This window comes from Aythya fuligula, chromosome 1 (assembly GCF_009819795.1).
Source record: "Aythya fuligula isolate bAytFul2 chromosome 1, bAytFul2.pri, whole genome shotgun sequence".
NCBI lineage: Eukaryota > Metazoa > Chordata > Aves > Anseriformes > Anatidae > Aythya > Aythya fuligula.
The window spans coordinates 175218649-175233147 of record NC_045559.1 but is presented as its reverse complement, the minus strand read 5'-3'; the positions used below and the strand labels follow the sequence as shown (position 1 = coordinate 175233147).

The following is a 14499-nucleotide window of genomic DNA, read 5'->3' as shown; positions in this document are numbered from 1 at the left end:
CACAGTGCCGTGAGTGCAGACATCCTTCTCCCAGACATCCTTCTCCAGGCACAGCCACACACAAAGATAACAGACCCAATAAGCACAATATTTGAATCACTTCTGTGACTGCTCGCTAACCTGCTTGGGTCAAAATAAGACCTGCAGCTTAAACAAGTCCAGCTCACTTTGCCTGAATGGATTAGAGGGCAATCGCATGAGCAGCTTAGACAGCAGAGCTGCACATAATGCCTGCAGCAGCTGGGGGAGAGCTCACAATGACATCTCCAGTGCTTAATGCATATGGAAAGAATCAGGTTCCTCACCAAAAAAATCCACAGCTTTACCTTCCGCTCTTCCAGCACATTGATGGCCAGACGGTCCTTTTAAAGGGATGAAGACTGTTTTGGACCCAAGGGTCTGGTTTCAAAGACATCCAGACATTTAAGTCTTTTCTTTATGCTACAGCATCTCCATAAGCTTTTGGGCCTGAATATCTAACCTCCCCCTTAGTACCTACTACTAAATGAAGTATGATTTTAAAGATAGCTTTTAGATGGGGTTTCAAAGAGGTGTTATTGTTCAAATCCGTACTAAGTGTTATTTCAGATTTGCCTTAATATAAAAGGTTGACTGATTTTATTTTCCAGACTGGGTTAATTTTACATAGTCCAAAACACTCTTAATCAATTTGAAGAGAACAACACGAAGTCCCATATGAAGACCACTTAAATACATTTCACCTAACAAGAAATACAGCCTCAGATATTTTAAAGCTTGATTTTGTTTTCAGTAAGAGCTTAATTTGTGCTCATATTTCATAGTTCACAGGAAAGTTTCAGACATCTGGATTCCAGTTTAGGGTTTATTTGTATACAAAAATATATTATAAATGAAAAAAAAAAAGCATTAAAAGTCCTCAACTATATAAAATTACAAATATATTTTCATAAAAGCAACTTTAAATTAAAATTTAAGCTATATTTTAAAGCAAAATATAGCTGTAACACTTAAGTTACACAATTCCACCTGCTGCAAGGTGACAACACTGATGTTTGCCAGTTAAATACTTGTACGAGTTTACAAAGGTTATGTTCAGACGATGAGTATCTTGGGTAACAAATTTATCAGACGAGGGCAGCAGTTTTCAGCGACTGATGTCACTTATCCTTCAGATGACATTCATAGGCAAACAATGCCAGAGATTCATCTCACATACCTGGAAACACAAAACAAGAGCTGTAAAATTTGTATTAAATAAGATTGCTAGCTGCCTGACAGGCAGCAACTATGCCTTTTTTTTTTTAAACATGAACTAAAAGGTTAACATACAACAATTTAAGGCAACAATTTTATGCTTCTAAAGGCATCTCCACAAAGGCCTGTGCAACCTCAAGCATCCAAGTACAATAATACTCAAAAATGTGACATTAAATAGCAGATGGAAATTAGACTTTTCGCAGAACTTCAGCATATGACAGTGTATCACTAAAACAAGTGTCACTATAAATGAGACTCTGCTGAGATAACCCAAAGGTTTGATTAGCTGGTAAAAATACCACAGCAGGTAGCAAAACCTGGCCTCGCTTTAGATGTGCCTTACAAGGGGACAATGAAACCAATACACTACAAGTAGCCCTTTAAGACTTGCTGCACCACTGCTCTGTGAGGTACAGCAGAGTAAGTACTTGCTGATTTGGGGATTTTTCTTTGTTCTATGTAAATCTTCAAACCCAAGTTTTACAGAAAAGCAATCAGTCAATTAAGTTCAAGTGGTAAGGACAGTTAGCTCACGCCTGCATCCAGGACAGAAGTCAGGAAACCAGAAATATCTTAATCCTGGTTTCACTTCTCTTATTCAAGATAAGAGTAAGAAGACAGGGGAGTAGGAAGCTCAGAAGGGCAGCTGTCTTGAGTTAAATCCAAGGCAGATGGCCACAGCTTCAAGAATTACAGGGAAGGGAAATTACCTAATGAATACAAGAAACTCAGTTCATAGGTTTTTGTTTGTTGTGTGTTATTTTTTTTAAACATACTTCTGTTTCAGTTTAGTCCTATGAAGTTTTGTTGTTTTGGCTTCTATAGTCGGTTCCACAAAACAAAAACATTTTCATGTCCCAGACAAATAGGGCAGGAAGTAGAAGAATAGGCAGAAATAGACAGAATATAGGATGCGGAATGTGTTGGGGATTTTGTTCCCCACCCCAAATCATAATGGAGAACCCAGTAGAATAACTGGAAAATATGATTTCCAGACAGTGACACAGGAAATGATTGCTAAATTCCATTCCTGGTAAAAACAAGATCAAACAGGAGCTTAATATTTCATCTAAGGCAATAAATGGGGATATCAACTTTTTCCACAAAGCAAGGTGTGATATAAGAAGCATTCTTCACCTACAGATATTCCTCCAGTCACTTAGCCTTATAACTAAGACGCACAAACTCGTATCTTAGCATTTTTAAGGACTTAAAGCAGTGTCTGACAAGAAGATACGAACTGCAGCTGCCTTAGATAGGGACAGAGGTACAAGGGAGTGCAGCCTTTGTCACATGAGCTAAACTGCATGCCTTGAACATTTAGGCAGAGACCAGAGCTCAGTCTATTTTACCTTCTTAACCACAATGATGCAAACCAGCAAACTAAAACACTGCAACATTATATAAAACTATTTCTAGTCTTTCCCCCACCCACCAATACATTGGCTTTCGTCATGCAGTAACAGCAACAAGCAAGAAGTAGTCTTCAAAATCTACTTACTTGCTAGTGTCCTGTCAAGATCAGCAATGAATTCTTCCAGTTCCTTTGTGTCTCCAAGCTTTGCTGCAAATTAGGAAGAGACAGCCAGTGTTAGAGAGATGACACTTGTCTGACCAAAAATAAACAAGTGGAACCACACAACTCCCAAAATTGTTTTCACAGTATCAAACCTGCTCCAGATTATTTTCAGATAAGTTCAACTGGGTTGCTGCAGTCCAGATACATTCTTAGAAAACAGGGGAGACAGCTAAACAGGGGTTTACTTTGCTTTTGCCAAATAGATATAAAATTTTAGCTTCCTTTAAAAGGAAAAAAGGAAGTGGGGAAAAAAGTTGCAGGTCAACTCAGCCATGTCTGCTACTGTAGGATTCTTCCATTCTTCCTTATTGTATATATTCAGATATTGCCTTCATGGCCCCAGCCAAACCCTACACAACTAGCTCCCAGCCCTGCCCAAATCTAAGCCTCTTAAGTCCCATCAGTATCAGTGGCTGAGGTGTTAGATCCTTTGATCTTGATCCACATTATAAATTTAAAGTTCAAACATGCACTTAAGTTCCCACTCTTGAGAATGCCACTGGCTCCATCCAATCTAGTTTTATGTCAAGCGGCTTCCGTATTTCACTTCTGGGGTCTATTCCAAGCTGGTTCTACCTATTTCTATCTTCTCATCAGGAAGATCTTGACCCTTAGTGCAACTCTTGGCAAAGCATTAACTCAATAGTACCAGTTTAACTGAGACATTTTTTAACCCCCTGCTTCTTATTAACTATGACTCATTTCTCCCTGGTATCATGGTAATCAGTAAGAGAACATTTTATTTGTGACTGGTCAACACATGAAACACATGAAAGTGAAAAACGCTTGAGCATGCATGAGAACACCAGTTAGAACAGCACCGTTTAGTGCATGCATGTTTGTTACATTTATTGGTATTTCTAGTCCAGGCTTAATCTAAGTTACCTGTATGAAAAGCATTCTGGTGAGTTAGATCAGCTGCAAGACAAACTGTTCTTAAACGCTACAGCTACAAAGGAGGAAGGAATTACTAGTACTTGGGTTGAATCAGCAGTGCAGTGTCTACATGGATCTGAATAATCATTTTAACTTGAAAGGTTTCTGAAGTCACACACTGCACCCCTCCATTCCAGCTAAGTATTTCTCTACCTAGCTGGAACATTTAGACTTCAGTTAATTCTGAAGTGAATATTCTTTGAATAGTGCCACAGATTCTGATCAACCAGAAAAACTAACTTTCATTAGCTTTCAAGACCAGAAGAGTTGCTGGATAACATGTGAAGAAGTGTGGATGAACTGATGATCAAAAGCAGAATAATACTTGCACCCATGGTGTGCTTAACCATAATCCTTACTTTTGTGGTCATTCAAAACCAAGAGTCCATGCATTTGTGCAAATGCTTGCCCAAAGGAAGAACCCCATATAAGCTGAGAATTCAGAAGTGTCAACAATTAGTATTAAGCTTACCTTTACATGGAGTTACTGATGGAGATGGTAAACTTGGAGTAGACGCAGTTGGAGAGTTAAGCTTTTCATCGCTGAGGCTGAGACTGTTCCTGTAGAGTGAGTCTGCACCTGTTAAAAAGCAACAACGCAAGTTAAGAACACCACCTTCTTAAATTTTGCAATAGAATTAAAGAGAGAAATAGGATGTTTCTGATACATGCTCCAGAGTCTGTAAAACTCAAGTCTACAGACTTGAATGCCAGAGAGATGAATCAATTATGTATTGTTTGAAAGTTGTGGCTCCCACACCTACTGTTAAACAGCTCATAGTCCCAGGCCCAATTTCACCTCCTAGAACAAACCGTCAAATTTCCCTGCAATCAGCATCAGCTGGGAAATATTACAGGAACTGCAGTTATCCCACATCCACCAAGTTAAACACAGTATGGCCTGTAGGATTTACAATATCTTCGGAGATTTCAGTTACTTGAAGTTTTCGAAAGCTATTTAAAAATCTAAATTAAGAGCTCCATGACAAGAAGAGTCCTTCAGAAGTACTGTTACACAAAGCATAATTACACAGTTTGCCATTGCTGTGGCAATGACACACAGCAAAAGCAGTGCCCAGCTCAGAACAGAAACGCCTTCCTGCTCGACTCCTGAGTTCATGAAGCAGCAAATCTATACACAAGATGCCTGCAATCTTATTTTAGCTGGTCTTTTAAATGAAGCTTTACATGCCATGGAAAGCAATGGGAAAGGTTCCAATATCATTCCGATGTTCCTGGATTTTAGGGCAGTCCTAAAGCTTCACAAATACCAGTTGCTATCTTCCCTCTTGATGCGTGCAGCTCACGCAAAGTATTAGTCATGTTTTCACTGGAAGGAGGAATTGCCATTGTGTTAGAGACCAGAACTGGTAGTTACTGCAGTTTTGAGCTGAAAATTGATCTGAAAATTGTAGCTCTACCAAAACAAGAAAGTCATTGTGATGTGACTGTGGCAGTGGTCTCTATTTGGCACATTTCCTAGCATATAAATTTATGTCGTTATACAGGGGGATGATTGCCACTGAAGCAAGTGATTTGCCTACCTGCAGCACTTGTCGCATTTGTCTTTAGAGTCCTGGCCAAGAGGCGGTTACACTGCACCACCAGGGCCATCCAAGTGAGAATTGTCACATTTTTTGGACATGTGTCCCATTTGCTATGCCAGGAGATGACTGCCCTGGTTAAATGAAGATAGCCATGCTGAGTTAGCAAGATGCAGCAGGACCAGAGCTCTCCTTGCCAAGGTCTGTGAGAAGCTTCACCCTGCAGGATTTTCCTCTTTCATGTACGCTGACCCATCACAGTACCAGACCTTGAACAGTGCCCTCTGCAATCAGCTCAGCTCCTGCTCCATTAAATGCCCATGCTACCCACGTGCAAACTGAGCAGTGAGGTGACATTGATGCCTGGGAACTCTGCTTGGCCAGATCAGCTGTTGGCTGGTATTTCTTGCTCAGAACAAGCAGGGTGCTTCTTCACACTGGGTTTTCATTGTGAAGTATCTTCACTCTTAAGTGTTTGTTGGCCTCTCTAAGCCTGTGCAGATCAAACCCAACCTACTCAGAAATTTCAGACAGATTTGGGGAATACAAAGCAGAATTACAAGAAGGTTTTGAAAACAGGAATTTAAAGAAATATCGTCTAGAAGCAGCTCCTAAAAAGATCAAAACCTAACAAATCTAAGGGGGGAGAGGAGAGCCAACACTGCTCTGCAACATTATCTGACCAGCACCATACAATGAACACAAATCTTAGCACATTAGTGGTCTTCAAGTAATAGTTAAAGGTATGACAAATTTCTTCCTGAACTCAGCTCATGGAGCAGCTTTCAACTAAAACCACATCTTTGTAGCCAAGATGCAAACCCCAGTGAACAAGGGACTGAGAACGGAAAGTTTTAACTGATCAGGACAAAACCCCTACCATTATGAAAAAGCCAAATAACACCTCACATAAACAGGGCAGAAGCCAAGAGAACACCACACTGAAAGAACAGACAGAAGTTGAAACATATGTCTGAGGTAGCACAGTTGGGAAAAGCAGAACATGAGCTTTCAAGTAATTTAGTACTTTAAAGGCTTTAGGGTTACATGAATTAATAAGAAATAATGCAGAGAACACTGGCTAGAAGGCTGAGTATGCTTTTAATGTGCAGTCTGTGCTGCTAGCATCCAGACACCAGATGTAGTGATCCTGGGAATCTGTATCACAAACCTCATGCACCCCATCCAAAGCTCCAGTTGCTCTTACATATAGCTGGAATAAAGCATTCGTTTTGTGAACACTTGAAGGCAACTCACCTTACAGAAGGTTAATCAGCCACTTAAAGTTGCATCAGGGGAGGTTTAGGTTGGATATTAGGAAGAACTTCTTTACTGAGAGGGTTGTGAGGCATTGGAATGGGCTGCCCAGGGAAGTGGTGGAGTCACCAACCCTGGAGGTCCTTAAAAGATGTTTAGATGTGGAGCTCAGTGACATGGTTTAGTGGAGGACTGGTTAGTGTTAGGTCAGAGGTTGGACTCAGTGATCTTGAGGTCTCTTCCAACCTAGACAATTCTGTGATACAAATCTTATTCACATCCATTCACACGCCTGAATTAGCAGTCACCCTTGATTCTTTTTGTAGCTTTCTCCACAGCCCTTCTACTTGAAAGTACTGACCACCCACTTCACAACAACACATCAAACCAGGAAATATTATTTCATGCTTGTTTCCACAAACCTGGGAAATATTTTCTCTTTGCCTTGTCATAAAGAAGACAGAAGCATTGCTTTAAATACTTAAGTGTCTTCCTTCCAGTGCTGGAAAAATTACAAGAGATGAAAGGTTTTTACAAGACAGAGCTACCTTTTGATGGGTTTTAATATTATCTGTTGTTTCAATAAAAAAAAAAAAAATCCCTATCTCTCTCAAAAAAATAAAGATTTTAGGTACTGACTCTAGCTTACACTTGCCAACAAGCAACAGAAATTTCGGTGATGGGAGGAATAAAGCCCCGCTATCAGGTTTATTATAAAAACCTGGAAGCAATGCGCTGTTAAAGAGTTCTTACAGTATTCACTGCACAAAAATACCAAGTCTGGCAAGCGTGGCTCCAGGGCAGAAAGCTCTGGGAAAAGGACATTTCAGTCCTTGCTCTCTACCAGCTGCCACAGCCAAGACTTGTTCATTTGCCTTCAAAAAAAAAAAAGGGGGCTTTGGAAGATTTCCACTGCCATGCAGATACAACCTCCCCTGCAACCTAATAGCTGGAGGCTGATGCCAAGGATCTCTTGCTGCTGTCCTTCCTCATCCAGCCCCTGCTCTCCCACTGCGATGCGGGTTTCTTGCAGTCATTGCTTCTTCTCCTGGGGTTTTGCATTTTGGTTCTCATGCCTGTGTGCACATAAAAAAAAGCCAAAGGGGGCAGTTTCTAAGAAAAACCAGTGCTATAACATTGTCTCTTTAAGAGAAGACCTTAAATTCTGATAGCTAAGCTACTGAGCTGATTTACACGAGTTCAACTAAGCCAAGAGCTGCAAAATTATGGGTTTGAAATAAATACGGGTGTGTTTTACTTTGGCAGTGTAATCTATAGTTAGTATTGCCCTTTGCTGTTCCAATATATAGATAAACCACAAAAAAAAAAAAACACACTGCAATACCATGGGAACATGCTATATTTACAGAAAGTGAACAATTGAAAGGTTCTGGACAGTAATTAACTGAAGGAGGAAAACCTCAAACTTTTCATTTTAAAACAGACAACGGAAAAGTTCAGCTGTCTGACCTAATGTTATGTTCTTTCTAGTACCATAGATCAGGATACAGTTTTAAGAAACACCAAGTCAGTAAGATTTTTGCTGTAATTTTCACTAAGGAGAGTTTAAGAAAAACTCTCTTCAAGTTTTCAGAGGAGTTTTACAATTCCACTTAAGTTTTCACAGATCGTGAGTTCACTGTGTACTGATAGTCAGCATTTAATGAACAGAGGGCACGACTCAGTGCCAGGCAGAACAGAGGCTACTTGCTAAGAAAATAAAAATAAGGTCTGGCATTTCTAATACCACTGGCTGGAGTGAGGAACATGCATTGCGAAACGAGCTCTGTGGTCAATATGCTGCAGCCCTCAAGGATTGGGTTTATTTTGATCACAATCACACTCACGTTTCACAGCATTGTTCACTGTCTTTTGCCTAGCCATCTGTTCCAATGGTGACCCAAAAAAATCTCACACTTGTTATTTACATGTCTAGGCTTAATGATTTAAAAGATTTCAAGTCACATGTTTACAAGTTATGAGGAAGCAATCTAGGAAGACAAATTCAGATGTGCAAGTACAGCCTCATTATACAGAGAACTTGCCACCCCACACACCCATCATGCTTACTACTTATGAGGCAGTAGAGCAACAAGCATGCTGGAGAGGCAAAAATGAAAAAATGAAAATCTTACCAAAAAGCACACTTCTTATTACATTGAAGAAGCTTACATACCTGAGACCCCTGGGTTTTCTTCTCCTTAAATGTCTTAGTAATTTAATAAAACAGTATTTTTCAGGTGAATTAATAAAAAGTTCTCACAAAATGAAGTCTTCTCTTTTTTTTTTCCCTTTATAAATATTGTATCACATTCACCACAGAGACAGGCCATTAGAAATCTGCACAGGCAATCCAACTCCTAGAAATGTTCTCCTCTTGATTGTGCAAGATTGGGACTGGTCACCACAACCAAAGGCTCGTCTACTCTGCTTCCTGTTTCTCACAGCAGATGCCTACAAGAGTTTGAGTGGAGCAGGTGCAAACAGATAATTTAAAGCAACTCCACCAGGTTCTAACGATGCACAAATCAACACATTTTCTAAGTGAGCAGTAACTTCTTAGCATAAAATAGTCCCTTGAGGATGTACCCCATCCCATGTATTTATCTAGTTATTTTGAGCATGTAAGCTTTTAACATCCACGATACCTTAAGGCATATAGTTTATAGTTTAACTACACACCATGCAAAGAAAGAGCTCTTATATGAAGCGTGCTGCTTTGATTTTTTTTTTTTTTCCACACTGGGCGAGGTAGCAGCCACTTTCCTACTGTCACTCATGGTGTTCTAGAAGACAAGCTTGTCCCCACCCAAGCCGAGTCATCTCTAGGCTGACACTTCAGTCTAGTGAGTCATTTGGAAACTATTTCATCTCTTTAGTCATTTCTGATGTCTTTGTATTACAAGATGTAGAGAAGGTACTGGCTTTTGAGGGTGAGTGCTGCAGTCTTAACAGTGGCTGATGCTTCTGCTCTAGATAGCAAAGGCGTTGTTCCAGCTCACAGTTGTAGATGTCCTCATGGTCATTTGAGGAGTTTAAAGGCCAGGAGGTGTTTGTCAGAAAGCATTTGCATTCTCCTACAAGTGACTAAGATGTGCTGCAGGCTTTAGCAGCGAAAGGAAAGAATTGATGCATTTTATTTTGTGATGCTTTTTAATAGGCAGACTGGAAACTGAACCTGTTTCAGAAAGAAGATGCATCTGTAGCTAAAGATCAAACCATTTCAGAGAGTACAACACCAAATTATGGTTTAGCCTCTAGGTATTATTATAACTTTGGTGCAAGAAATGCTAGAGTGCTTCCCTTCTCAGCCTCTCATCAAGTCTCACTTTTGGTTCATTATCCCAAGCCTAAACTTGAGTGTCCTGACACTGCCGTGTTTTGTTAAGCAAAATGAGTTGAGTAGACATGCAGTAAAAATCAAACCATGTGGCTGAGAGTTGTCCAAACACTTCTTGAACTCCAGCAGCTTGGTGCTGTGACCACTGCCCTAGGGAGCCTGTCCCATGCCTGACCACCCTCTCAGTGATAAACCTTCTAATATGCAGCCTGACCTCCCCTGAAGCAGCTCCATGCCATTCCCCTGAGTCCTAGGCTTATTCCAACACACAAGTAGCAAATTCTCTGTAAATTTGACAGTGTTGTTGCATTTACACAAGTGGATTTTTGACAAGACAGCACTCTCTAACACAAATCCTATTTTACCACAACCAACACAGGCAGTAAACAGCAAAAGGTGTCCTTTAGCTCAGAAGTTTCAGCATAATCAACAACCCAAAGCATGAAGCTGTTACACTTTGATTCAGTTGAATACATCAAGTTGAAACAGAATTGGTATTCACTCAAGAATGAGCATTGGACTAAATCCCCAATTGCCTCATGATTTCCAGCACTGACCCCATCAGCTGTTGTGGTTAATGTAACACTCGTGGGCCAAGCACTAAGCTCATCGTGAACATCTGCACATGCTAACACTTATTACTGTAAGATCTAGAGTCTGTTGTGTTACGTACGATACTTAACCACAGCCAAGGCAGACCTCATCCAGAGATCATTCAGTCAAGTAACAGTGCTTGGCTCTCCCACATCTCATCCTATCAAGTCCATTTTCCAACGTAGCCTTCAATTTTTTTTTCCTGTCCTTAAGATGCTGAAATACGTAATGTAAGAATTTCAGTTAGTATTTTTGGTGCCAGCTTCCTCAAGAAGAACATAAGGTTCTAACAAAAAGAACAAAAGCTGCATAGTATTTGCAAACTTAGCTGTAATAATAAAGACCTTTTATAAATACTTCTGTTTAAATCAAATAGACATCCTCACAGCGTAAGCCTCAGGAAATGCTTTCCTTACCCTACTATCAAATGGTCATAATTCTGTTTTATATCAGCCACTAGCTTCTAGGAAAGTTAAATTTCAGATTGATTCAGATGCCCTGAAATAGAGAGTTTAAACATTACCTCCCCTTACAGTCCCACCCTAGAATCAAAGGTATCACCACAGGAGTGGCAGAAAGATACGTGGAGTGGTTGAATGTTAGGCATACATCAGTTAAGATGATTAGACTACTCTAACAACAAGGTATAGTACTAAAATATGACAACCTGAACTGTTCTGTAAATACATTACAAAGTATACTTGGAATACTTTACAGTGTCAGATAACAGAGTTCTGCAAAGATCGAAAGAGCCTCCATGAACAAGATCATAACTCAAACTATCTACAGAGAATACTGTTGGCACTTCTGTGTTGTTGCAGATTTATGTTGTAATAGCTTGCTCTTTCAGCCCAGTTTTTCCCTTGATCCTATAGTGAAGTTTAACTCAAGTGTTACCACGGGAATAGTGAGGTCAGCTATTCAGCACTACTTGCCCTAAAGGATAGAGACCAAAGGAAAGGTGACCCGAAGGAAAAAAAACTTGAGTTTGAACAGAAAGATAAATAGAAAACTCCCTACACCTATTCTTAAAATGGACATAGGGAGTGTAGCCGGATTACATCAGCCACTGGAGCCTGTTTTATAAAAGGAGCTCTTCATAAGTCTGCATTCCCTCTCCGATCCTACTACAGCTCCAAAACAAGTTGTCTGCACGGAACGATGCCTTTAGGAAAAAAAGCGTCTTACTGGGCCTTTTCCGAGAAAAGAAAAAAATGGCTTTTTTGTTTTGTTTTTTCCCCTTAAACATATCCTCATATGCTGGAGGCAGCTGGACCCCAACAGGTCTCTTAGTGCACCTCCTGGCACAGTGTATGCCAGCACCGAGAAGTCAGTGCCTTCCAGTTTGTCCAGAGCCACCCTCCACATCACACATCAGTAAGGGAGGAACCCCAGTACAGGTTGTCACTGGGATGCTTGACTTGTTCCTAACTCAGGACCCCGGATGGTTCTGCACCAAGTCCTCAACCCCTGTCTATCAGGCTACCCCATTAATGTTATTCTGTCTAAATCAATTAAGCTTTATGACACCATTTTCCAGACCTTCCTGAAGATCTTGTCTGCCAATTTGCATGAGTATGTGGTCTCTCATGAGGTCTTCTGCCCTGTCAGATGAATACCTTCCCTAAAATGCCCTTCCTTCCAATCCTAACAGCAATTTTAAGCACTGTTCAAGATGCAAGTTTACAGAACCACAGCAGATACGCCAAGCAACTACAAGCACCCTTCTTGCATGGATAGAGCTTAAGTTCTTGATACTGTTTTGTTTTCTTTCTTCACTTTCCCAACACTGGATAATCGCTATTGATTTATGTGCCTCTTATTTTCCATAAGAGTATACAAGAGGATAAGAAATTATAACACTGAAAGACTGCACAAGAAATTGTAATACTAGGGCTGTACTATTGCTGTTAATAACAGACCTGAATTTACAGAACTGCTCCCATACTCCAGTTTGATTCAGTGAATGCAGACCTCAGCTTATACACCCTCAGCCATATAAAAGGATGGTGTTTGACCTAGATCAGGCATACATTCCTAAGTCTCCCTCAGCAGGAGAGAAGAATACTTACTTGCAAGAAACAATTCACCCACTCCATTATGAAGCAGCAATGGATTAACATCCTGATCCACACATCTCCACTGACTACAAACAAAATCCAAAGACATGGCTAGGCAAGGAATCCAAGTTTGGGGGAGTCAAAAAACTGCCTGTGACTGAAGTGAAATCAATCCTACCCCTTGATGAAATAAACAGCTCTGATAAGTTTGAGAAGCTGTGCTGTCACAGTTTAACTGCTAGGAAGTCAAAGATGCACACTGAAAAGATGCACAGCAGAAAGGAACAATTTTATTGCAAGTAACTGACAAATAAAGAAAGTCTGATGAAGATAAGCATGAATAAAACAGTTTAGGAACTAAAAAAAGTGGGGATAGCTTGTTTTTAAACAGAACTTACCTCTGACAGAGCAGCACTTGATTCTATCACTGCCAAGGAGAACAGGGAAGATATTCTCTCCCTGACTAGTGAATTTGAGAGGGGTAAGACTTCTAGTTTGCTAGAATAAGCACTTAGCTCCCACTGTAGATTTTCTTGCTCAGAGGTCACCAGTTGATACCCTCTTCCCACCTTTCCTGTTCCAAGCTCTCTGCATGCTGTTTGTGCATGCCAAATATGCTCAGATGCGAGTTGCCTGAGACTATCACCTCCAGAAGAGCGAGAACAGCTCTGCTCACCAAGCCAGAAGCCTGGATTAGTTTCAGTCTCTTCTGGAAAGCGTACTTCAGTTCCTGCTCATCCCACTGATGTTCAGGCTACTAAGATGCAACTGAACAGCCCCATTGGTTCCTATTTTATTTAGTAACACCTTTTTTTATCTTGTAAGGCTATAAGATACCTCAATGTTTTACCAGCTGGCAGCTTAACCTCCCTTCACACCAAGTTTTCCAGCCTTATTGCCTCTAGAACCACTTTTTTCCTTTACCTGACATGCAACAAACAGATCCCTGCGACACTGGGGGAGGCAACCCCGGGCTCACCAACACCCTGCGCTTCTCCCCTAAAACAAGCCACAAGAGATAAACCCCCGTACCCCCCAGAAGTGGGGATGGCCGGGCAGGGTCAGGCAGCCACCCTCGGGGTCTCCCCGTCCCCGTCACTCACTCTCCGAGTCGCTGAGGTCGCTGGTGCTGGCGCTGCTCCGCCGCTTCATGCGCTCCAGGTGCTCGCCGTAATGGAAGCGGCGCCGGCCGGCGGGGCAGGCGAAATCCTCCAGCACCGCCTCGAACTCGCCCAGCGCCTCCGCCAAGTCGCCCTCCTCCTCCTCCGGCAGCTCCGCGGGGCGACGGCCGGAGCCTGAAGGAAGGGAGAAAGAGAGAAAGAAAGAAGCGGGTGAAGGAGCCGCCGAGCACCCCCGCGCTGCGAGGGTAGACCTGGCGGCCCCCCGCGCCGCGAGGGTAGACCTGGCGGCCCTCCCGCCACCCTACCGTGGTTCGCCGGGCGCTGCGCCTGAGGCGACTTCATGGCGGCCGCCCCGCCGCTGCCGGCCCGGCCCCGCCGCCGCCGCCTCTTATGGCCGCCGGGGCTGGGGGCTGAGGGGGCGGGAGGGAGGCGGCGGCCACCGGCCGGCCCTGCCCGCTGAGGGGGCGAGGCGGGCGCTGCAGGTGCGCGGCTCCTCGGCTCGGTGTGGAGGTGCTCCTCGGAGCCTGCTCTGTCACCCTCACAGCGAAGAAGTGTCCCCTCATACTGAGCTGGAACCTCCCGTGCTTCACTTTGTGCCCGTTGCTTCTCATCCTGTCACTGCGCACAAGTGAAAGGAGACCGGCACCATCCTCTCGATACCCTCCCCGCAGATGTTTATTCACATTGATGAGGTCTCCCCTCAGCCTCCTCATTTCCAGGCTAAACGGGCCAGGTTCTTTCAGCCTATGCTCATATGACAGGTGCTCCAGTCCTCTCATCATCTCACTTGCCCTCCTCTGAACTCGCTCCAGTAGTTCATGTAGCACGG

The 14499-nt window shown here is 42.3% G+C and overlaps 1 protein-coding gene across 1 annotated transcript; it reads right to left on the bottom strand.

Annotated features, from left to right (window-relative positions):
* Positions 1 to 928: 928 nt before the first annotated feature.
* On the bottom strand, positions 929 to 14029 carry RGCC (regulator of cell cycle). The gene is made up of 5 exons (XM_032204631.1): positions 13976 to 14029; positions 13653 to 13844; positions 4227 to 4334; positions 2741 to 2803; positions 929 to 1198 (listed from the first exon to the last, which is right to left on the bottom strand). The coding sequence occupies exons 1-5, from the start codon at positions 14010 to 14012 to the stop codon at positions 1191 to 1193; spliced, it is 408 nt and encodes a 135-aa protein (XP_032060522.1). The 5' UTR covers positions 14013 to 14029; the 3' UTR covers positions 929 to 1190.
* Positions 14030 to 14499: the final 470 nt, after the last annotated feature.

Excerpts from the sequence above, each read along its gene's own strand:
- RGCC (XM_032204631.1), bottom strand. The coding sequence starts at position 14,012 with ATGAAGTCGCCTCAGGCGCAGCGCCCGGCGAACCACG. Across the intron at positions 4,335-13,652 it reads CGACCTCAGCGACTCGGAGA|GTGCAGACTCACTCTACAGG; the intron begins GTGAGTGACGGG and ends GCTTTTTAACAG. Across the intron at positions 2,804-4,226 it reads ATCAGTAACTCCATGTAAAG|CAAAGCTTGGAGACACAAAG; the intron begins GTAAGCTTAATA and ends CCTAATTTGCAG.